The sequence below is a fragment of the Solanum stenotomum genome, chromosome 2 (assembly GCF_019186545.1).
Source record: "Solanum stenotomum isolate F172 chromosome 2, ASM1918654v1, whole genome shotgun sequence".
In the NCBI taxonomy this organism is placed as follows: Eukaryota; Viridiplantae; Streptophyta; class Magnoliopsida; order Solanales; family Solanaceae; genus Solanum; species Solanum stenotomum.
In genome coordinates, this window is record NC_064283.1 from 1,460,606 (window position 1) to 1,483,021 (window position 22,416).

The 22,416-nt window shown below is 36.8% G+C and overlaps 4 protein-coding genes across 6 annotated transcripts; 2 read left to right on the forward strand and 2 right to left on the reverse strand.

The window, feature by feature from the left end:
• The first annotated feature begins 204 nt into the window (after positions 1–204).
• On the forward strand, positions 205–6,105 carry LOC125854744 (auxin response factor 5). 2 transcript variants are annotated; one of them, XM_049534320.1, is made up of 14 exons: positions 205–956; positions 1,156–1,271; positions 1,918–2,016; positions 2,135–2,191; positions 2,294–2,446; positions 2,551–2,635; positions 2,772–2,862; positions 3,021–3,185; positions 3,267–3,389; positions 3,497–3,572; positions 3,680–3,815; positions 3,892–5,150; positions 5,400–5,590; positions 5,747–6,105. In XM_049534320.1, exons 1-14 carry the CDS (start codon positions 854–856, stop codon positions 5,883–5,885), a joined length of 2,793 nt encoding a protein of 930 aa, XP_049390277.1. In that variant the 5' UTR covers positions 205–853; the 3' UTR covers positions 5,886–6,105. The 2 variants fall into 2 exon arrangements, with proteins under 2 accessions (XP_049390277.1, XP_049390278.1); XM_049534321.1 differs by having other exon boundaries at positions 1,159–1,271.
• A 423-nt stretch (positions 6,106–6,528) lies between these two features.
• LOC125855161 (uncharacterized) lies at positions 6,529–12,165 on the forward strand. 2 transcript variants are annotated; one of them, XM_049534843.1, is made up of 7 exons: positions 6,529–6,821; positions 7,247–7,858; positions 10,270–10,460; positions 10,563–10,786; positions 10,864–11,060; positions 11,525–11,650; positions 11,739–12,165. In XM_049534843.1, the coding sequence occupies exons 1-7, from the start codon at positions 6,669–6,671 to the stop codon at positions 11,835–11,837; spliced, it is 1,602 nt and encodes a 533-aa protein (XP_049390800.1). In that variant the 5' UTR covers positions 6,529–6,668; the 3' UTR covers positions 11,838–12,165. The 2 variants fall into 2 exon arrangements, with proteins under 2 accessions (XP_049390800.1, XP_049390801.1); XM_049534844.1 differs by having other exon boundaries at positions 10,273–10,460.
• An 88-nt stretch (positions 12,166–12,253) lies between these two features.
• On the reverse strand, positions 12,254–15,241 carry LOC125856992 (uncharacterized). Its single transcript, XM_049536653.1, has 2 exons — positions 14,845–15,241; positions 12,254–12,624 (listed from the first exon to the last, which is right to left on the reverse strand). Exons 1-2 carry the CDS (start codon positions 15,199–15,201, stop codon positions 12,595–12,597), a joined length of 387 nt encoding a protein of 128 aa, XP_049392610.1. The 5' UTR covers positions 15,202–15,241; the 3' UTR covers positions 12,254–12,594.
• Positions 15,242–16,075: 834 nt separating this feature from the next.
• Positions 16,076–22,104, reverse strand: LOC125854570 (protein IQ-DOMAIN 32). The gene is made up of 6 exons (XM_049534153.1): positions 21,814–22,104; positions 19,477–20,103; positions 19,184–19,372; positions 18,867–18,947; positions 17,159–18,758; positions 16,076–16,440 (listed from the first exon to the last, which is right to left on the reverse strand). The coding sequence occupies exons 1-6, from the start codon at positions 21,901–21,903 to the stop codon at positions 16,421–16,423; spliced, it is 2,607 nt and encodes an 868-aa protein (XP_049390110.1). The 5' UTR covers positions 21,904–22,104; the 3' UTR covers positions 16,076–16,420.
• Between the last annotated feature and the right edge of the window lie 312 nt (positions 22,105–22,416).

Sequence of the window (22,416 nt, forward strand, 5' to 3'; positions counted from 1 at the left end):
TTTTTTTTTCTCTTTAGCTGTAAGAGTCTCTCTCTAAAGCTGCAAAAGAATCAACCTAAAATATTATACAGAGAGAGAAAGAGTGTGTACAGGATAAGAGCATGCAACACTCTTTTCCACTTCCAAGAGAACAGTAGTAGTAGTATTTGCAGAGAAGAAAAAAAATACTACAAATAAAAATTGAATCTTTTTCATTTTTATCATCTTTTTTTTGAAAAAGGGTTTTTATTTCTAAGCTTAGAAAGAGAGGAATCAGAATGATGACCACTTTCATCGAAAGGTCGGTTTCTTTTGATGATAAAGAAAGTTTTTTTTTTTTTTTTTAACAAAGGTAATTGATAGCTAAAGACCCCTCATGCTTTGGTCCGCGTGCTTTGATGGAAAATAAACTGACCCCTCTTGTTTTTTTCTTTATATTCTTCCTTATAATTTGCAAAAATTGAAAAAAAGAAGAAAGGAATTTGCTTTGATGGGGTGTTGATGGAGAGTAAGGCCCACTTAGATTGCAGAGAGAAAGACCCTTTTTGCAGGGTGGGTTTTTGTTCTTTGGTTTTGGATTATTTGGGCATGCTCTCTCCGTCCAATTAGATTGTTTTCTTGCATAATAACTTAGATTCTCTCTTTGGTCTTTTATTCTCCAAGAAAATGTTGTCATGTTCTGTAGTATGTTTTCATTCCTCTTAAGAATCATTCCCTTGACTTGGAATGTGGGTTGGCAGTTTTGTTAGTTTGAACTAACAAAGATGTCATCTTGTTGACTTGCTGATTGGTGGGTAGTGGGAGTTTTTTTTGGAAAGATGGGTTCTTTGGTTTTGGTTTTGGGGTTGATGTAAAGGAAATCACAGAGGTTTTTATGGGTTCTGTTGAAGAAAAGAACAAGCCAGGGAGTTTGGTTAGTGGAGCACATACTCTACTTGAGGAAATGAAATTGTTGAAGGGAATGCAGGATCATACTGGTTAGCTTCCTTGTGAATTCTTGTTTTTTTTTCTTGTTTATTGCATAAACATGAAGGCTTTGGTGTTTGGAGTTGTGTATGAGCTCAGCTCAGACTAGGCAAAATATAAAAAAATGAATCTTGAAATTGACTATCTAGTTTTAATAGTTGTAAAAATTGAATCTTTACGTGGATTTTGTTGAATCTTGATGCAATATAGGAGGAGGAAGGAAGCATATTAGTTCTGAGTTATGGCATGCTTGTGCTGGCCCACTTGTAACTTTGCCTCAGGTTGGAAGCCTTGTGTATTACTTCCCACAGGGGCACAGTGAACAGGTGTGATCTTTTTCCTGTTATTGTTGTTTTGTACAGCTACATTTTATTATCATTTCTTTTCAAAATTGTGCAAAATTGTCTGAATTTGGATCTGTTAGCATCGACTTTCGACGGAATTGTTCAATCCTAGTTCTTCAAACCCTTTATCTGAAGAAATTGATTTAACAGCTTGATGTGGTGCTTTGTGGTTGAATGGGAGAAAATAATGTACTAAGTACTTGATGTGCAAGTTTTATATTTTTGAAGGAGAACTGTTTTGTTCTGAGTTCCTTTTCTTTTGTCCTATTAGAATGTTGAAGGGAATCAATACAAGAAGTTGTAAATCTGTATTTGTTGAATTTAAACTTGAATCAAGTTGTAGTTAATGGCTAAGAATATTTTATGCTGATTTCTTAGTAAAGCATTTCTCTTTCTTTTGTTTAAATATCTAAGACTTCTTTCTATATAAGCAACTATGGATATCCTGGTAAATGTATTCTGGTAGTTTTGTTAGTGTAGTTAGTAAAACCACGAAAGGCGAAGATCTCCTATCGATTACTGAGTCCAATGGTCATTTGTTCTGTCCATTCATAGCTTGTGCTTTGTTGGTTGTTGAGATGAGACTATTTCCAAGAGAAGCTGATAAAAATTTAACTTGTTGCAACAGGTGGCGGTTTCCACAAATAGAACAGCAACTTCACAGATACCTAATTATCCAAATCTTGCTTCTCAGTTGTTGTGCCAAGTTCACAATGTTACCCTGCATGTATGTGCTTTTAAGATAATGCTTTTACTCCATATAATATGCTTTTATTATTATATTGGAGTACTATCTGCAGTTAGTCTGATATCATACTGTTGTTTGTTTGTCGTGTCATTTACAGGCAGATAAGGAGACAGATGAGATCTATGCCCAAATGAGTCTCCAACCTGTGAATTCTGTAAGTTTAAAAATCTATTATTTGTACTGAAATTTTATACAGATGCTAATGTAATGATCGTATGCATGCTTAAATTCTTTCCTCATATGTGTTCTTTGTCAGGAGAAAGATGTCTTCCCCATTCCAGACTTTGGGTTGAAGCCTAATAAGCATCCAACTGAGTTCTTTTGCAAAACTTTGACTGCCAGTGATACAAGCACACACGGTGGATTCTCTGTTCCTAGAAGAGCAGCAGAAAAGCTGTTCCCACCCTTGGTGAGGCTTATTTTTTGTTGTATGAATTACATTTGCCAAGATGGAGTAAAAGAAGACTTAAAAGTTTCCCTGGCTTCTTGTGTTGTATTTACTTGCTCTTTTAGGATTATTCGATGCAACCTCCAACGCAAGAGCTTGTTGTACGAGACTTGCATGATAATACTTGGACATTCCGTCACATATACCGCGGTGAGCATGCTGAAATTGGATTATACAAAATTCTACTCTCTTTTGTTTCGCTTTGTTGTGGTGGTTGTTTGTCTTTTCATGATTCACTTGGCTCTCAGTTTAATGTTTATTCCCCCTGTTTTGTCTTACTGTGTAGGGCAGCCAAAGCGACATCTTCTCACAACCGGATGGAGCATGTTTGTTGGAGCAAAACGCCTTAGAGCTGGTGACTCTGTTCTATTTATCAGGTATTGCAAAAACATAGTAATGGAAGTTGCAGCTTTATGAATTATTCAATGTTGAGAATTATGTGCTTATAAAATTTCAAACATTCTGATGGTAAGCAAGCAAGAGAGTATCCATTACGTTGCACTCACTGATTCATATTTTGAATTTACTGCTGTAGGGATGAGAAGTCACAGTTATTGCTGGGAGTGAGGCGTGCTAACCGTCAGCAAACTTCATTGCCCTCTTCAGTTCTGTCTGCTGATAGTATGCATATTGGAGTACTTGCTGCTGCTGCCCATGCTGCTGCTAATAGAAGCACATTCACAATATTCTACAATCCTAGGTATGCCTAATAATGCAGCTTCCATTTTCATACTTCACATAGCTGTGATATTGCCTATAACTAGATGCTTATTTTCTACAGGGCATGCCCTTCAGAGTTTGTCATTCCTTTGGCCAAATATAGAAAATCTGTTTATAACACACAACTGTCAGTTGGTATGAGATTTGGAATGATGTTTGAAACTGAGGAATCGGGTAAACGCAGGTAAACTTTCCGTGCTGGATTCGTGGGATCACTTGTTAAAATTAGATTCTGATAATCAATCTTATTCACTTTATTTGACTTTGAATTCCTATCGTCCTCTTTTTCAGATATATGGGCACTATTAGCGGCATTAGTGATTTGGATCCACTGAGATGGCCTGGTTCCAAGTGGCGGTGTCTTCAGGTGATCAAAATTGTACACTGATTATAGCTAATTATCATGTTTTGCTGAATGTGAGCTAATTGGCCCTTCATGGTTTTCTATCAATTTGACACGGCTTATATGAACAGGTAGAGTGGGATGAGCCTGGATGTGGAGACAAGCAGAATAGAGTTGGTCCATGGGAAGTTGAGACACCAGAAAGTCTCTTCATATTTCCTTCCCTGACTGCAGGCCTCAAACGACCTTACCAGTCTACCTTTTTGGGTAAGTTGATCCTTACTTCTTCCTCTCATTTGATTTATTCAAATTTTCTGATAGTTTTAACTTTTGATTACAACAGGAGCACAGACTGAGTGGGACAGTTTGATGCAGCACCGCCCTTTCATGCGTGTTCCTGAAAATGTATATGGGGATCTTCAAAGTTCCTCTATCTCAAATCTATGGTCAGAACAGCTAATGAAGATGCTGATAAGACCTCCTCCTGGCCTTACTGGTCTTCAATGCGGTGTTCCCTCAGTACAAGACATTAAGGTTGCGCTACCTCAGGAAGCTAGGAATGTTATACAGCCAGCAGGAAACCAAAAACCTGAGCTAATTACTGTAGAAGCTACACCTGCACAAAGTGAAACAAATTCGGAAGTCATCCTTAATCAACATGTTGGTGTTGTGAACTCTATTTCTTCACAACAAGCAACTCTGCAGGCGAAGTCTCAACCTCCAGAAAAAGTAGAAACTGACGTTATTGGAAAAAGTTCCGAGCCAAGAAAAGAAACTAGTAATTCATCAGTTAAGTTAGATCAGTTTCAGTGTAATGAAGACAAAGTGACTATCAAGCCTGCAAGTCCCCATGATCTTCCAACTGATGCGAGTGCGACAGCTTCCCACCATAACAGCTTTTCTCAATTACAAGCTAGTCCATGGCTCATTCCTCATAACCCTCAAATTGATTCTGCTGGTTCCAACAATATCCTTCAATGCCCCACTACTAATGAGTGGAATCTGTCCTCTCTCCAATCTGCTGCTGGATTGCTCAGATATCCTGTGTCGACCTCCACTTTGACAAACCATGACAATTCTTTTATGCTGCCTGATACTATTGGTCATGGATTAGCTCCAATTGGCCAGGATTTGTGGGATCATCAGTTGAATGATGTTAAGTGCTTTTCCCAGACAAACCTTCAGGTTCCACTAGACATAACTAACATGCAATTCCTACCTGATTCTTATGGTTTTAAAGACCTGTCAGAGGAGAGCCATAACCAAAGTGATATATATAGTTGTCTTAACTTTGATAGCAACAGCGGGAGCACAGTGATCGATAATTCTGTTTCGAGCACAGTGTTAGATGAGTTCTGCAATTTGAAGCATACTGATTTCCAGAATCCTTCAGATTTTCTATTAGGCAACATCAGTTCTAGTCAAGATGTTCAATCTCAAATTACATCAGCCAGCCTGGCAGATTCTCAGAATTTTTCTGTACAAGAATTTGCTGACAACTCGGGTGGTGCATCATCAAGCAATGTAAATTTTGATGAATGTAATCTTTTGCAGAATAGCTCATGGCAGCAAGTTGCTCCACGTGTGCGGACTTATACAAAGGTAAGCAGTTTATATGTAGTAGCTATGTGTTATCGTATTTACTAGCAAAGTTTTTCCAGAGTTGATAGATACTATGCTTATGTTAACTCATTACTTGTGCGATCTTCTTCGTCTCTTTAAGCTTATTTCACCACTTCTTTTTTGAGTTCCCTCTGCATTTTCATTATATATCCGTTTATATGCTATGAAATGGTCACTTTTGTATTTCAATGTTCTATATGTAATCGGACTAGATTTACTGGTGTACAGATTCAGAAGACTGGATCTGTAGGAAGATCAATTGATGTCTCCGGTTTTAAAAATTATGAAGAACTGCGGTCTGAAATTGAAAGAATGTTTGGACTTGAGGGGCTTCTGAATGACACTCGAGGCTCAAGCTGGAAGTTGGTATATGTGGATTTTGAGAATGATGTCCTCCTTGTTGGGGATGATCCTTGGGAGTAAGTTTTCTTTGACACAATCTCTCTCATATTCAGGTTGCAAAATGAAGCGCATACTATGCATTTTTAACTTTAGATCAATAACTTTACAATGCATAATCCAGAAACAAACTCAGTATATGATGTTCATCTAATATCTATTGAATGGTCTTGCAGGGAATTTGTTGGATGTGTTCGATGCATCAGAATTTTATCGCCTACTGAAGTCCAGCAAATGGGAGAGGAAGGAATGCAGCTACTGAACTCTGCTGGATTGCAAGGCATAAATGGCTCAGCATCAGAATTTCCAAACTGAGCTCAATACAAGTGATCTATGAGAGTTCACAGTGATTGATCACTAGAGTTGCATGGAGCAACATGCAAATGTAATGTTGTTGAACAACTTAAGAAGAAGATGATTCACTAGGTTTCTGTTATATTAGTGTTGTAATTTATGAGTGTTGATGACTCTGTAAGAAAACAGCTTTAGCATATTGAACTTTGCCTTCCACGTATTAGAGTTGTTTTCAGCTGCATCTTGTTTGTCTTTAAAGGCTGTTTCTTAATGGAGAAAGTTGTTATGACTTGGAAATGAAAGTACAATCCGTTTGCATTAAGCTCTCGCTATATATGCAGGTTTGGGAAGAGACAGACTATAAATGATATATAGCATCAACCTTATCTTGCATTTTTGTAAGATGTTGATTTCATAATTGAACTTGTGACCTCGTGATCACGTGACAATAATGCACTCGTCTTGACATTTTTGTAAGACGTGATATCACCTGCGTTGATAATATATTGCATTGCATTAGCTAAGTGCAAGATATTATGACACGTGGCAAAAAAAAATCTTTTTAAATTTTTAATATGATATCCATGTTGAGGATTACTACTACTTTCTAATCTTTGAATAAATATTCCCTCAATATTTTATTGTCTTTTGGGTGGCACAAAGGGCCACATAATCGAAATGTATATAAATCTTATTGATACGTGTCTTTTCTCTACAATTCCTTGATGCTTTGAACTTCCAATCTTCCACCGACGACAACCGGCAAAAGGGAAAATCTGTCTATCGGACTCCAGTTAAGCAGAAATGGGTCAATCTTCATCGGCCGAGCAAGTGTCGCCGGAGCAACGGGAAGCAGAATCTATAGCTGCTTCAACTGGAGCTCTTCCTAATCTTCAAAAAGCTTTCTCTGTTCTTTCTGATCCTCAAACTCACTCCATCCCCATTCATTCCCTTCAGGTAATTCTTCTTGTTCCGCTCATAAAGTTTTACCCTTTTGCTTATCTTTGCTCAATTTACATTTTGGTGACATTGTTTGAATTACCTACAAGTGGGGTTTTAGCATAAGTTGAAATTTTCTTGGAATTTATGGATTTCCCAAACTTTACCTTTTTGCTTATCTGTGCTCAATTTGCATTTTGGTGACTATTCTTGAATCACCACAAATGGGGTTCTAGTAAAAACTGGAATTTTGGTGGAATTTATGGATCTCCCATTTCAGTTTTTGAGTTATTTTTGGGTTGTGCTAAGATGTTTACATTTGAGAGACTTTTTTTGCATAAACCACAAGTGCTTTTGTAGCAAAAGTTGGAACTTTCATGAATTTTCTGTGTTTAGTTATTGTTTTGAGCTGTTTTGTGATTAATTTATGTTGTTGGTTACAGAAATGTTTTGGGTTCTCTATTGATGGATCAACAAACGAAGAGTCTGTAGTGCCAAAGGAATTTCCAGTTTTGATGAGTAATTTGAGTTCTTCAATAGTTGACTTTTTTTTCTTGTCTGAAAAGGGAGGTATCAGTTGGGTTGAGTTTCTAAAGGGCTATATAAAGTGTTCTGGAAGGACAGTTAGTTCAGCTTCACTTAATAGTTTGTTGAGGTTATTTGGGATGATATCTGTTAAGGCAGGTCTTCCAGAAAAACTACAGGTCGTTTCCGATGAGGATGATTGTAAAATCAGTGGATTTTTATTGCCTGTTGATGTTCAGATGCTTCTTTCTATGTGTTGGATTATGTGGTGGGACTTGAACAAGTTGAAGGCTTCGTCTAGTTTAGGTGATTCTGGTCTTCCAGATGTTACACATTTGGTTTTGTCAGCTATAGACTCTTGTGCCGAAGCTGATAAAAAAATGGATTTATGGGAGACCAGCATTTTAGATATGGATATACAACTTCCTGTTGCAAAGATTATAATGTGGGCTTTGAAGACGGTGCCAAGCCTCTCCGATTGCCTTGGAAAATTTGTCCATGCTAGACTGTTTTACGTAGCTGCTCACAAGGTACTCCCATTTTAAATTTAAAAATTCACGGATGTGTCTTGTATTGATTGATTCTTTTGATATCATAAAGGCAATGTGCATTAAGAAACTAAGTAAAGTAGGTGTTTCAATATGTCCAAAGGGTTTCACAAGACTAATTCTTGTGGGCAAAGAGAAAAATGCCATACTCCCTCGTCTAAATTTATGTGGAAGTGTTTGACTGGTCGCAAAGTTTAAGAATGAAAAGGAACACTTTTGAAACTTGTGGTTCAAAATAAGTCATAGATATTTGTGCGATTATAAATCATCTTATTAGGGGTAAAATGAGAAGTTTAAATTTAACTTGCTACTAAATATAGAAAGGTGTCATCTTTTTGAGACGGACTAAAAAGGAAAGAGTCTCACATAAATTGAGACAATAGAGGGAGTAGTATATATCCTTAATGAAAGAACAATTAACCCATGAGTGTCTTCAGTTTTCACCATGGAGTTTCTGCCCGTTAACATGCTTGATAAGCTAGTCTTTCTTAGAAGTGAATTACTGAATATTTGCAATTGGTTTTGTTACCCAATGGCTACTAGTCAATACGAGTCTTCTGAAATAACAAGAGTAATTAGTTCTGTTATCAAAGGGTGCCATGTACTTGATGCTTCCCTTTGTTGAGGTAATGGGGAGGTTAGAATGTACACAGACCTTACTACTACCTCGTGGAGGAAGAGAGACTGTTTTCGAAAGACCCTCGGCTCAAGTGCAACAAATCCAGGTATAAAGAAGGAGGTACTCCCCCCTTACTCAACATAGGGCCCGCCGCTCATGCCCTTTTTGATCTGATTCGATACCCTAGTAGTCCATGCCGTAAACGATGAGTGTTCGCCCTTGGTCTACGCGGATCAGGGGCCCAGCTAACGCGTGAAACACTCCGCCTGGGGAGAAGGAGACAGTGAAGAGAATACAACAAGTAATAAGGTAACAGTGCTAAGTCTACCAAAAACAACAATACAATAATGTGACAGTCGAAACATACTTAACAACAAACTAGGGTACTATACAGATTTCTAAATTCAGTCAGTTACAATATTTCTGTTGTGCTTTCAAGCTTTTCATATCTAATTGGAGAAATGATAAGTTTGTTTGCTGGTTGCAATGATTTAACTGGAGGAGTCTTCCATCTATGTTTACTACTTTGCTATTTAATGTCAATCATTTGTCCTCCTTTTTCAATTTTTGCATCTCTTGGTTGTTCTCACTGCTAAGTTCAGGACTTGGTGCTGGGTGGGGGGCAGAATAAAAAGAAAGAACGTGAACCATAGTCTTGAGGTCTACATTTGCTTTTATCTATATTTTACTAGGAAAAAAAAAGTATATTTCTTAGATTCTGTTGAATTGTATCGAATCCATTTTCTATTTTAAAGCGAACACTTATAAAACTAGAAAACTTTTTCTTTTTACTTTAATTTAAGTTTAACTCATTAGATTCAGTAATATATTAATTCACATAATATCTTGAATGATTGAGAAGAAGAAAAAGTTATCACACAATCGCTTGAAAAAATCTTTTTTTTTGGATCAATATCAGCAGTTCATCCAACATCTAGTGCGAGTAGTTTTTCAATTTGTAAGTTGTTCTTTTTCATTAGATTACTTCTGTGCATGTTGTGCCTCATGTAGTTTTCTCGCATGCGAAGAGAACCTCTGTAATGTAGAATTGGCATGGATTTCACTGACTCCTTTTTTTGGGTACAAATGTCTAGACATTTTTATGCACATCATAGCACTTTCGTGGTGCTCATCTGAACAAAATAGTTCACTTAAAACAACTACTACTACGCTTTAGTCCCAAACAAATTGGGGTCAGCTACATGAATCCTCATTTCTTCGTTTAAGCTCATATCATCAACTACTACTAATCTTTATATGTTATATATTTTTGTCTTGCATCACTACCTTAAGGTCAACTCAATATTTCCCGTCTTCTGAAATGCCTAATTCTATCGAGTGTTTTGTAACATCTATTTATCACCTTTTTTTAATCTCTCAAGACTAATATGTCTTCCACTTCGGGAACATGTCTTTGATATAAAAAGACAACGGTAGAAGAATGGAGGGAAGAAAAACAAGTAAGCTATGAACCAACACACAACACCTTTCTCATCTCTCAAGGCTATCTTTAAAGCTTGTTGTCCAAGTAGAACTCTAGTTTGAGTTTGACATCTTACGATTACCCATAACCAGATTTTTATTGGAGTTCAAGTGCTTCATATTCTGGCAGATTGTGTTGTTGTCTTCTTGATAAAAGATGAAGATAAGCAGTTATGCAAGTTTCACAGTTGTTATTTGTTGCCCTTGATGCCGTATTATATATGAACACTTACCACACTGTGATCAAGAAATTGGAATTCTGCAATTACTAATTCTGAAGTTGAACTAATAGCAGGAAAAACTTGACCAAGCGGACCTTTTCTCACATGATATTTCTGCAAAGGAAATGAGTGTTGGCCATCTCTTTAATTCTGGAAGGGCTTGGGCTATCTCACTTACATTGAGGGGCACTTTAAGTGATGAAATTTCAAAAGTATGCTTTCCAAGTGCTGCAGAGGAAGTAGATGATTACCTACTTTATCGGTTAGTGCCTGGCATAGGTCGACTATTAGTCGAACTCTGTGAATTTCTTGTATTACTTTCTATCTTTCTGAATTGATTTTCAATGTTTCTCCCAACCTACAGGTCTTCCCTTCATGGAAAAGGTCTGAATAGATTCTGGTCAAATATTGAAGGATATAATGCTCCATTGCTAATTCTTATCTCTGCTCATGAGGCCAATAATGATGCAAGGAGATGGATTATTGGTGCTCTCATTCATCAGGGTTTAGAAAATCATGACACTTTCTATGGGACGTCTGGTAGTTTATACTCCATCAGTCCAGTTTTTCATGTATTCACACCTTCAGGTAGTGTATCTGGTCTTACCAGCTTGGAGATTTCTACATGAATGACATGCCTAAGGCTAATATATGTTCTTTGACAGGAAAGGAGAAAAACTTTGTTTACAGCCACTTGCATGGAACCGTTAAATATGAAGCTCATCCGAAGCCTGTCGGACTTGCTTTTGGAGGATCCTCTGGCAATGAAAGAATATTTGTGGATGAAGATTTTGCTAAAGTTATAGTTCGTCATCATGCTTGTGACAAAACTTACCATCATGGTGCTCTTTACCCTGACCAGGTATAGTAGATGAGTCATTTAGATGCCTATATATGGCAGAGGTGTGAAAATACTTCGATTATCTTTAAAAAGCATAGTTGTATAGGCTTCCTCCATATTGTTTGTTCCCCTTCATGCCTCTGTTAGTCAAACAAAGCTTTCATTCTTTGACCAGAAAGAAGTTGCTCTTGGCATTTAATTGATTTTATTTGTAACTGCGATAAATTTGCAAAACTAGCTTAGAGTCTGCAACACATGGATCCGGTAAAAACACAAATCAACATATCCACTCTTTCGCTTGCATACATTTGTTTAATATACTTGTGACTTGATTAGCATTAGCTACTAGCTTTTATTTCTTGTATAAGTACCAAGGAAAAATGCCTTTTGTATAAATTGTAATACTTCAAATGCTGACCATTGCTCTTTAGAAGTTCTTGTTGTTTCTCTTCTGAAGTTCTCAATCATCTCAATGCCATATTCAGGGGTTCTTACCAGTTGAAGCTTCGATTATGGATGTGGAGGTATTGGGATTGGGAGGAAAAAGGGCTAGAGATATTCAATCATCGTTCAAAAAGAGGGAAGAACTCTTTACTGAGCAAAGACGAAAGGTAATATGACTTCAGTGGACACTATCACTGCTTCATCATGTTATGAGCAGCATGATAACACAAATTTTTATCTTAACATTATCTACAGGTTGACTTGAAAACATTTGGAAATTGGGAAGATTCCCCCGAGAAAATGATGATGGATATGGTTTCTGACCCTAACAGAGTTCGTCGAGAAGATCGATGAGCTGATTCTTCACTAGAAGAGATTTCACACGATCCAGAACTTTTATCATTATGTACATAAGGAGATGTTCAAGTTTTATATGCTACTTCACTCTGAATAAGATTTGTATGTTTGGTTTCAAAGTCTGTATTTCACGCACTCTCTGTGATCTCTAGTGTCAAAAGTGAGTAAGTTTATGTAGTAAACAAACATAATGCATTTTATGTAAGATGTATACTAGATTTGCGATGCTCTGTTTGGTCAATATTATCCACCATCTATGATTTTTGTACAATCCTAGATAAGACATTTGATAGTTATATTATAAGAGCATGTCTAGATTAATTTATCTCCTCCTCACTTAATTGATACTGCTCTAATTGAAACAGTTTGCATAAAGTAATAACTTCTTGTTTTTCCAGAATATCAATTACTTTGAAACAAATATAACTTTGCCAGAAAATGCACATACCACTGTTTACTTCAAAGACAGTATTAGAGTCGATTCCAAAATGAGATCAAACCTTTTAGAAGGGAATTTTATTCTTTTGTAAGGATAAAAGGTAGGAGAAATGAGGATTAGGAAGGCATTTCAAAGTCTCACAATACAAAGGATAGCAAATTCATGATCTAGTACAAATCTAATATTCTTGTTGACATAAATGCAACAAAAAGCTAGCTTTGCCCCTATTTGAAGATTCATCTCTCTGGAATGTCATATAGCTGATCTAACGCAGAGAAAATGCCCCGATGAGAAGCTAGGTGTGAGTAGCTTTGATTATTGCTTCTTCTCTTCTGCTTTCTTTGGCTGAAAATTTGTAGAGAAATACAGTTAGAAGACTAACCAAATGAATAATTAGGAATAACAAAGTTTTACATAGACAACACGCTTGTTGGTACAAGTAGCTAGTGATCTATCTCTCAACTAGCTAACAGTTTCAAAAAGTTCTCAAACCTAAGCAGCACCAGTGCAGAACAAGGTTGTGGTCAACAACGAATAATTTCAAAGTTCTTGGGAGAACATTCTATGCACTAGAAATAATTTACTTGGAGAGGTAACTTGTTTCTGAAAAGGAAAAAGGATAAGAGAGTATTCATGACTTATATCTCTGGGAAAAAAGAAATGCTATGATTCTAAATGTCCAGATCTCTTTCATATTCAAATCGAAGAAGAACAGTTTTTCCGGGACAAGCAGAACAGAGGGAAAAGAGAAGGGAATAAGAGGAGAAATATAGGAAATTAAACACACTTAAGGCTAGTTTGTAGGGCATGTTGAAGACCTAAAAGCAATTGATAGGATGTCTGAGCTTAATTTGGTTTCCATGCTTCATACGTTCAACAGCTAAAAGCACAGATCTCTAACACTTCCGATTGCCTTTTCCTTCAGGACTATTGTCTTCTACACGGTAACTTTCCCTTTTTAGGGGAAAGACCTTGGGTAACTTAGCCCTAATCAATCACTTTACGTACATAATAAAGAAGTTCATTTTATTACAAGGAAGTACTCCTAGACTACATTACCTTCCTAGACTAATAACTAGCAACTGATCTTGAAGCATACCAACACGAGTGACTCTTCAATGGCAACCAAATCAGTATCATCTATCAACTATCAACTACAACGAAATATATTCTTGCTCTTATCAATGATCCGGTTAAAAACAGAAAGTTCCTCAAAGTCTCTTATACAACTAATCTTACATAATCTTTCCAATGGTCTGATATCAATACGCTCCTCAAAACCACTACATTATCTTTAGAAAGTAATAAGTGAGACATAAAACTGTTTTATTGCAGCACCTCTAATCACAACTCTGGACATCGTCTAAATTCACTGATCTTCTTGGGATAACTGACTAATGCAATTTTAGATCCATCAAACTGATGTCTTAGGAGAACCTAAGTGATACATATTGACAACTAGAAAGGCAAAAACCTTAATTGCATCTCCTTTCAGGATACCAAGATCCCTTCTTTATGATAGTGAGCTACTCTCCGCATGATAAACATACCTTCAGCTATCTAAGAGTTGTCTCGCATATCATTTTAAGAAAAACATGCACAAAGCCACACATTGGCATATAGAAGAGCTGGTAAATGCAGCATTTAGCTTCTAATATCAAGGAGATATGCAAGTATTTTAAGAATATCAACCTGTTATGCTATTCACCAAAAAAAATATTAACCTGTTATTCTTTGTCTACAAATTATTACGCGAGGGATCTTAAAACATAGTCATTTGCAAATAATTAGGTGAACTGATAGCCACTGACTATTACAAGGGAGCATCTTACTATTCTACTCAAGTTTATGCAAATTGGAAGGAATTCTTATTAATTTCATGTTTTAGTTGATAACGATAGGCAGTACAGATGCAAACAAACCAAGGAATGAACACGAATTCGTTAAAGATTAGCAAACAAAAGTTCCAAGACTTTGAGAAGATAGATCATCAGATAAGAACGACAAATAGATTAGTAAGAACTCAATAAGAATGGAATATACAAAATACTAGCAAAAAAGAGTGTTCCAGATCCCAAAGTACAGAATAAGCTACAATATAGTAACAATAAACATGAATGCAACACCTCTAGCACAACAAACGAGTTCTCATTTCATCATCCAATTTAGACAGTCCAGCTATATAGGATCACAAACGAACTATATCCTCCTTCGAGAAGCATATCTATAATGAAAGCAACAAATTTCAGAAAATTATAGAAAGAGATCATAATCTGCTCTTCCCCTCTAAGGGATGAACTAGGGGTGCAAGCACTTGAAAATTACACCATTTACACAAGGTCAAAATTATTTTTTTCTTCATGTGTATAGTTTTCTATATTTTGAATCACCTTATTGAAAATCCCCAGTCCGCTATTGCACCCCAACCCGGGCACACAAACCAAACGAAAAGAATAAACATAAGCAGGTCTAAAAGCTATACACTCAACCTGTTCGACAGTATGCCTCAACCAAATCACAACAAAAATTCACATACAATCAGTAGAAAAGGGAAAAAGCTATCACCTTTATTCCAAGAAATGGTTGTTTAAGCTCTTCATTAGGAATGATAACAGGCCATTTCTCACCAGCTTCACGAAACATCTGTTCAGTCTCAAGGTACTGACCCTTTTCAAGAATCATGGTACGGATATTCTGTGCCGGTGTAGTAGTAGCATCATAGGTCTGCTCGACTCCATTGACGAAAGTGACAGAGATTTGAGGTGGATGGTCATCAGTGCGGCGCTTGACCTGAACTTGGCAACTTGGGTTTGATTCTTTGGCTTTAGGAGCATTACATTGAGCCAAAAACTCCATACATGAAGCTATGCGTGGATCTAAGGCATTGAATTCGATTTTCACCTTTGACAAGAATTTCAACATCTTCTTTCACTCTTTTGGCTACACTGATTTCTGCTTCCCCTCTCTTTTCGAGTATATATTTGGATTTTATTTTTAAGTGGGCAATAAAAATTATTTCACATTTAATTTTTATGTAATTGTGCAAGTATAAAAAACTTTTTGTTAATTTTTTTTTTTTGGTAATTAAACAATTCTATTATTCCTTCCATTATAAGTCTATGCACCTTTCTATACTTAATAATGATCAATATATTACGTTGATATATTTAAGATTACAACATTCAAAGACAATGTTAGCAACATTCAAAGATAACTTTACGCAAATCTTTAATATCAAAAGTGTTTTGTTTGGTACATATTATTTTATAGAGAAGACTTTCATAATTAGTTTTTTTTTTATTTTGTTATAAAAAGAATGTTTCTTTCCTTTTTCGGTAACTCTTTAATTTTAACTTTTTATATTCACCACATGACATGTTTAAAACTACAAGATTAGAGTGTGTTTCAATACATTCTATGTATCTTTATTCTTTAGTTTAAGTCCAAGATTCAAAAAAATTCTTTACTTTCTAAAATTTTGCGTTAAAGTTGAAACCGAAAAAACAAATTGAAATGGAGGAAGTATTTCATTCAGGTTGAGCCATCATCCTTAATATATTGGTTATCTTTGATAACCTCCTGTATCACCCAAGATGCCTTTCTAGATATAGCTTCTCATACTTATATACCATTTCCATCATATACATGTACCTATTCAACCCACAGTTTATCCTGCTTCTTGCATAGTTCTCCAGCTGACTTGGGTAAATTTGAAGGCAATTTTTACATAATATCAAAATAATCAAATGAACTTTAGATGCCATAGTGGGGGAGGGGGGTTGGCAGCACCTACAGCTGAAAGCAACTCTTCCAAACTTCTCATTAGCAGTCAGAAATACATCAGCCAGAAAAGCACACAATATAAAGATACACACAAAGGTGATGTAAAGGAAAAAGAAGATCAAGCATCTCAAACAAAATCCTTGAAAAAGAAAAGGGGGGGTTTGAGTGGGCATGAGAAAATAGTAAATTTACAAGAAAAATAACTCTTTCTACATTTCTCTTCACAAATAAATAATGGTCCAGGGCATAGCTTTGCTGTGGAGTTCCTAAGGGCAGATGACCAGCATCCAAAGGAATTGCCAATAAGCCACACCCCCGTCATATGCCATCCGTTAGTTGAGTCACAGAGGAACTCTACTCATCTCTGCCATTTCCTCTCTGAAAAACACACATCAGACACCGACAAAATAGTACATATGAGAATTCCACAAAGCTCAGAATTGGAAGAAGAAGAAAGAAAAGTCAGCCCAGCAGTTAAAGAATCTTGGTGACCCACAATTGTCATCATAAATTATCAGTGAATTTTCATCCTTATGAAGCTTAATGCCTGTGCAAACTGCCACAATTTGCACGAAAAAGCTCAAGGTTAAGAGGATCTCCAGGGGATACACATGCATGGTTTACAACCAACAATTTTGGTGTCGATGAAAGTAGTGCAGTTACGTGGTCTAAATATAACACAGTAAGAGTAGTTAAAAGAAAACAAAGGTCAGAGTGCAAGGAGAAGAATAAATGCCAGGTGATAGTGTGATATGAAAGATTTGGTTTTTATAAACAGTGATGCAATTGATGAACATGCCGGATTCATAAAGGAAGTTAATACCATTTGTTACTGCTTAAAACACTAAAGTTTATTACTCATCTATATCATTGTGACGCGATATCAGCAGAGTGTTAGTAGTTTTCAGGTGACTAGACTCGGGATATCATATTTGATCCTATCTCGATTCTACCGAAGGGGGAAAGGAGGTACTAGGTAGGAAATGAGTTGGAGTATCAGGTCATAACTCCAGTCAGAAACTCAAGTCAGTTCTCATTGCAGTAACAAATAGCAATAGATTGTATTATGCAAGGCATCTGAAGGTTTAGAAAATACCCTGTGGAGATTGAGTTCCATTTCCCTTTGCACCCTGCTGTGCATTAGACAGAGACCGCTGGATACGAGGTGAACCTTGCCTACCATTTGAACCAGGGAGAGAGTGTCTCTTTTTGATGTATTCATCTTTATTGTGGACATCTGGACTAGATCTTGGGGAGCTATTTGGGATAGCTTTGGCTCTTGCAGATTCTGTTGCTTGCATGTAACTTGGGAGAGAACTGCTATTACTGTTATCTCTAGCCTCCTGATCAGCTTGTCCAGCTTTTGTTGAACCAAACGAGTTTCGTCGCTTCTCATTTTTATTATGATCCTTAGATAATTGTTCCGAACTAGTTGTGCCTGGAGCATGGTTTAGCTTTGAAGGAGACTTTTTGCTAGCAGGTGCAGAACGGCGCTTGGGAATTGATCCACTGTTTTCACTTTTTAGCTTCTTAGGATTCACTGACACTTGACTAGAAGGTGTCCCTTGGGATTCAGGGACGGTTATATGGCTCCTTGGAGATGCGTCTGGTGATGACTTGTATAGTCGATCCGTCTTAGCTTCGTGCTCTATTTGAACATTAACTGAATTGTTTTCTGGCTTCTGTTCTTCGGGTGATAGATCTGAACTGACCATAGCATCTACATGCTTAGCATCATCAGTAGGATCCTCTCTCCCTGCCTGAACATAGTCGGAGTGTGATAAGTCATTTGTACTATCATCTTCAATGTGAGGGTATCCATTGCTCTTATGATGGTCAGTTCCACCATTGGAAGGAAGTTCCTGCTCAAATACATGACCTCCGACTTCAGACCTATCTGGTGAATCCAGGGTAGAAGAAATAGAAAGCTCCGTGCCACATTCCGAACCACCAACTTGAGCTCTTGTACTATGAGGAACAGAATTTTCTGACGGAGCAGCTTCCCTTGCCCCAAATGAATGATCAGTGATAGTTGAAAACGTATCTTCACTAGATTCATCTTCAGTTTTATGATTGGGCAAACTAGACACTTTGGTTGATTTAGCTGCCAGAGTGAGTTCCTCAAACTTTGACTGAGCAGCAATAAATGCAGGATTACTTGCCTTTCTTGATCCATGTAAAATCTTTTTGCTCTCGGTCTCTGAAAGTTCAAGGGAATGTGTATCCTCTCTCTCAACTTCAGTCTTTGCAGGAAAAGAATTGGGCTCCATCTCAGGGAGAGCCCTGGCCTCCTTAAGTTGAGTAGGAATAGAACAGTCATCTCTTGAAGTTTTTTCATCAACATTCTGAGGCTGAGGAGGTAAAGTCGGTATGTCGGCTTGAAAATCTAAGCTGTCTGCATCATAAGTGATCAAATTATCATCACTTTCAGATGGCACTGCAGACAACGATGCCTCCTCACCCTCTCTGAAGTCCATTGACTCGGAATCAAGCTGAACTTTACTTTCCATAAGGTTACTGGGGTGCTCGGTAGGTTCATTCTCCTGCTGCTCGGCAGATAATTCTGACTGTGGTGACGGTTGATTTCCTGGTGATGCAACAGACATCCATCTCTCTAACCATTTCCAGGCAGAATCAGATTTGGAAGGGTCACACTTAATATTTATACTTTTGGTCCTTGGAGTTGATTCAAGGAGCTTGTACCAAAAGAGAAATAACAAATCAGTTTGGATGGGAAACGATACATATTTAAAAAAGAATATCACATATTTCAGATCATATAGCAGAAAATGACTAATATATACCTGTCGAGCGAAGCTATTGCTCAGTAGCTTTGAAATAGAAATGTATGTGAACTCTGATTTTGTTCCTGAATTCTCTTTTCCCTGAAAGAAAGAAACATCAGAGATGTGACTCCATCAGTTGAAAGGGCTCAACAACACCCATAAGGAGGGGGGGGGGGGGGGGGGGGNAAAAGAAAAAATGCCTCAAATGATAGCTAAGAGTGCCTCAGTGTCAAATCTAGGATTCTAAAGCGAGGGGACCAAAAACATTCAGATTTATGCTTGAGAAAGAAATATTGCCTATATAGTTTCATACTCTTGATCTTTCCAATACTTACTTTTAGCTTCTCCTTGATACTAGATCCTTCTGCAATGCGATTAGTGTGACGTGCTCGAACGAGAGTTTGCATTTTGACAATAGCTTGAACACATCGCAGAGTTCCTACAGCATGCCTGCGAACTAAATGTCCACGTACTGCAGCTTGCAATTTAGTTATATGCTTTTGCTTCAATTGAGCTCTTCGTGCCTAGGAGAAGAAACAATCAAATACAAATTAAATTTATATTGCCAAAAGCTTTAACCATAAAATGGTCAAATTAATTGAAAGAATAGATGACAAAATTGAGGTACCAGAAATGCTCTGACTGCAGTCTGGATAACAAGAGCGTGTTCATCGGGGATGACATCAGCTTTACCATCATTGACTCTAGCTGTTATTGGCTCTGATTGTTTTGCATCCACCAAGTCTGAGAGCAGGGAGTTCTCTTCTGATGAGATGGGGGCCTTCTCATCTGAAGAGACGCCGGGCTTCTCATCTTCGGAGACCTCGAGCTTCACTTTTTCGGAGATCAAGGGCTTTTCATCCGCTGAGACTTCCACCAAGAGCTGGGGCTTTGAGTCCGTGGAGACTTGGGGCTTCTCATCCACTGAGACCTGGGACTTCTCATCTTCCAGAACCTGTGGCTTCTCATCCTCTGAGATCTGGGGGTTCTCATTTGCCAAGACCTGGGGCTTCTCGTCAGCCGACACCTGAGACTTCTCGACCGTTGAAAACTGGGGTTTCTCATCTGCCCATTGGACAACAGATGCCTTCTCTGGAATGGTGGAATTAGATTGTGTTTGCAGATTGGCATTAGCAGCTTCTGGCCAGTCCTTGTTCCCAGATGGTGTTTCTGAAACTACTGTATTGCTTAATACACGATGCCTGGCAGATTTCTTGCGGAAACTCCATCCACGTTTGTCGCTTGAGCTTTTACTCTAAGAACATGTATCAAATAATTCATTCGACAAAGTATAAAGAAGATGGAAAAGGCAAAAGAGAAACTCTGAAATTCCTAATAAGAATTGTGTAAGATATTTAACTGAACATCCAATATGATATAAAGTTGTATTGCAAGTAGCTGAGTTTAACACCCACCCACATGTATATCAATTTCTCTTTTTACCCATGAAGTATATATACAAAGAGGGAAACAATGGAAAGAGATCAATATCCTTTATTAGATCCATACTATAGACCACGAGGGACAAGACAGGACGATGTGCAGATTGTAGATTGAGCATTTCTGGAATCATGTAACTCGCATACATAGATGAGTCATGATGCATATAGTAGGAATATCTGAAAATCAAGCTTCTTAATAAGAAAAATTAATATGCCTAGAAGCCTCAGATGGGAAATGAATCCATTGACGACAAGATCTTCTTAATCATATCTGTTCATTTTTTGCACAAATGATGATTATGTTTCTGCCAACCTCTTAACCTCCAGAGACCATTGATAAGAAATGAAATCATGCACAAGCTTGTCTTCTTAATCATGTTTCGTCACATGTATGTCAATGGATTGGTAATTGATTTGCTTTTCCATACAGCATTCCATCAATCAGGGAGTAGGTAATGCGAAGTTTCATAGCTGGAATTATCAGCTCAACTTATATTACAAACTACACAGCATCAAGGTCATAATGATGTAAGAAGGAAGACAACATATATTTGGCATAAAGCATTTGGAAACAAGCAGTGGTTGCATTGGACTATCATGTTGACGTCATCATAAAAAATTAACTTGACGTTGAAATATGACATACTCAACTTGAAATGATAACTAGATGATATCTAAACTTACATTGTAAATTTGAAAAGACATTACTAAGAACAAGTACAACTCAATTAATGAAACTAAATTTTGACAAACACTGAAAGACAATATGGTATTTTTGCAATTGAGGAGACGTTGGTTAATTGACTGGTCCAGAAATTGCAACGTTTCACTAGCATTTACCTTAGAAAACACATCCCTCATTGGTAGTCACAAATTGAATCAATTTTCTTTTCTAGGTAAATTGCATTACTATTTTTTCATTCCCATCTAAACAAAAGAAATCCACTTACAATAGTGATCCAATTCATTTCCATTTCGAAACACATTGAATCCATACAGTACACTCACAGCTTCATGGTGTCAATGATTTTATATCAACTGATCAAAATCAAGCCTTTCCTTTGAAGTTGGCAATTATTTAACTAACAAACATGAACAATTGAACAATTTAATATCTCAAACACTCTCATTTAACATTGATGTGCACACATCTAACAAGTTCTCAACCAAACCACAAATCAGTCTACATTTCACAATCTTACATCCCCTAATAGAGATCCAGAGACAAAGTTCAAAACTTTTCTACATACCTTCCACAAAAAAAAAAAAAAAAACTCATTTATTCAAGAACCAAATCAGCTCAACCCCATCATCTCAAAAACACAACAAATTAGTAAAAACAAAAAAACCCCACAAAAGATCAGACTCCACAGTTTGATGGGTTGATCCAAGATTCACTTCAAAACCATTTTCTCACAAAAAAGATTCAATTTTTAACACACATTACCATCTTTGAAATGGAAAAAAACAGAATATACTAAATGAAAATTTGATCTGAGAAAAAGGGGTTGTAGATTTTTCACCTCAGGATGAGCTTCAAGTTCATCACGGTCAACAGAATCACTGCCACAAGCAATGATCTTTAAGCAAGAAGAAGCTGTAGATTTTCCCATTTTCTTCTTCTTCTTCTTTCACTCACTGATTAACCAGTCTTGTAAGTGTTGTAGTAGATATTCTATATTTGTTGGAAATTGTACCTCATGAGCTGATAATAATAATTAAAAAAAAAAAAAGATTAAATTTTTAAGAACACGGACTTGAAACACTCTCCTTAAATCTAACTAACTTTTGTATTTTGAGTTCCGTGGCTTCAGTTTTTTTTTTTTTAACAGGTCCCCAGTAGTCTCTCTTTATATTATATAATGAAAAGAAAATTAAAGAAAAAGATATCAATAATATATTTCCGTTGAGACTTGAAGACAAAAATTATCCTATTTAAAAATTAAAGTTCAGATCTGTTCTCCTCTTTTACTATTATCATTTGATTTTATAATAATAATAATATAGTCAGTATAGTCTCGTAGAATAGGATGAGAGTAGAGTATACATATCTTACAAATAAAGTATACAGGACATTACTTTTACCTTAAAGATAAATAGGTTGTTTCTGATACTCTTGAATCAAG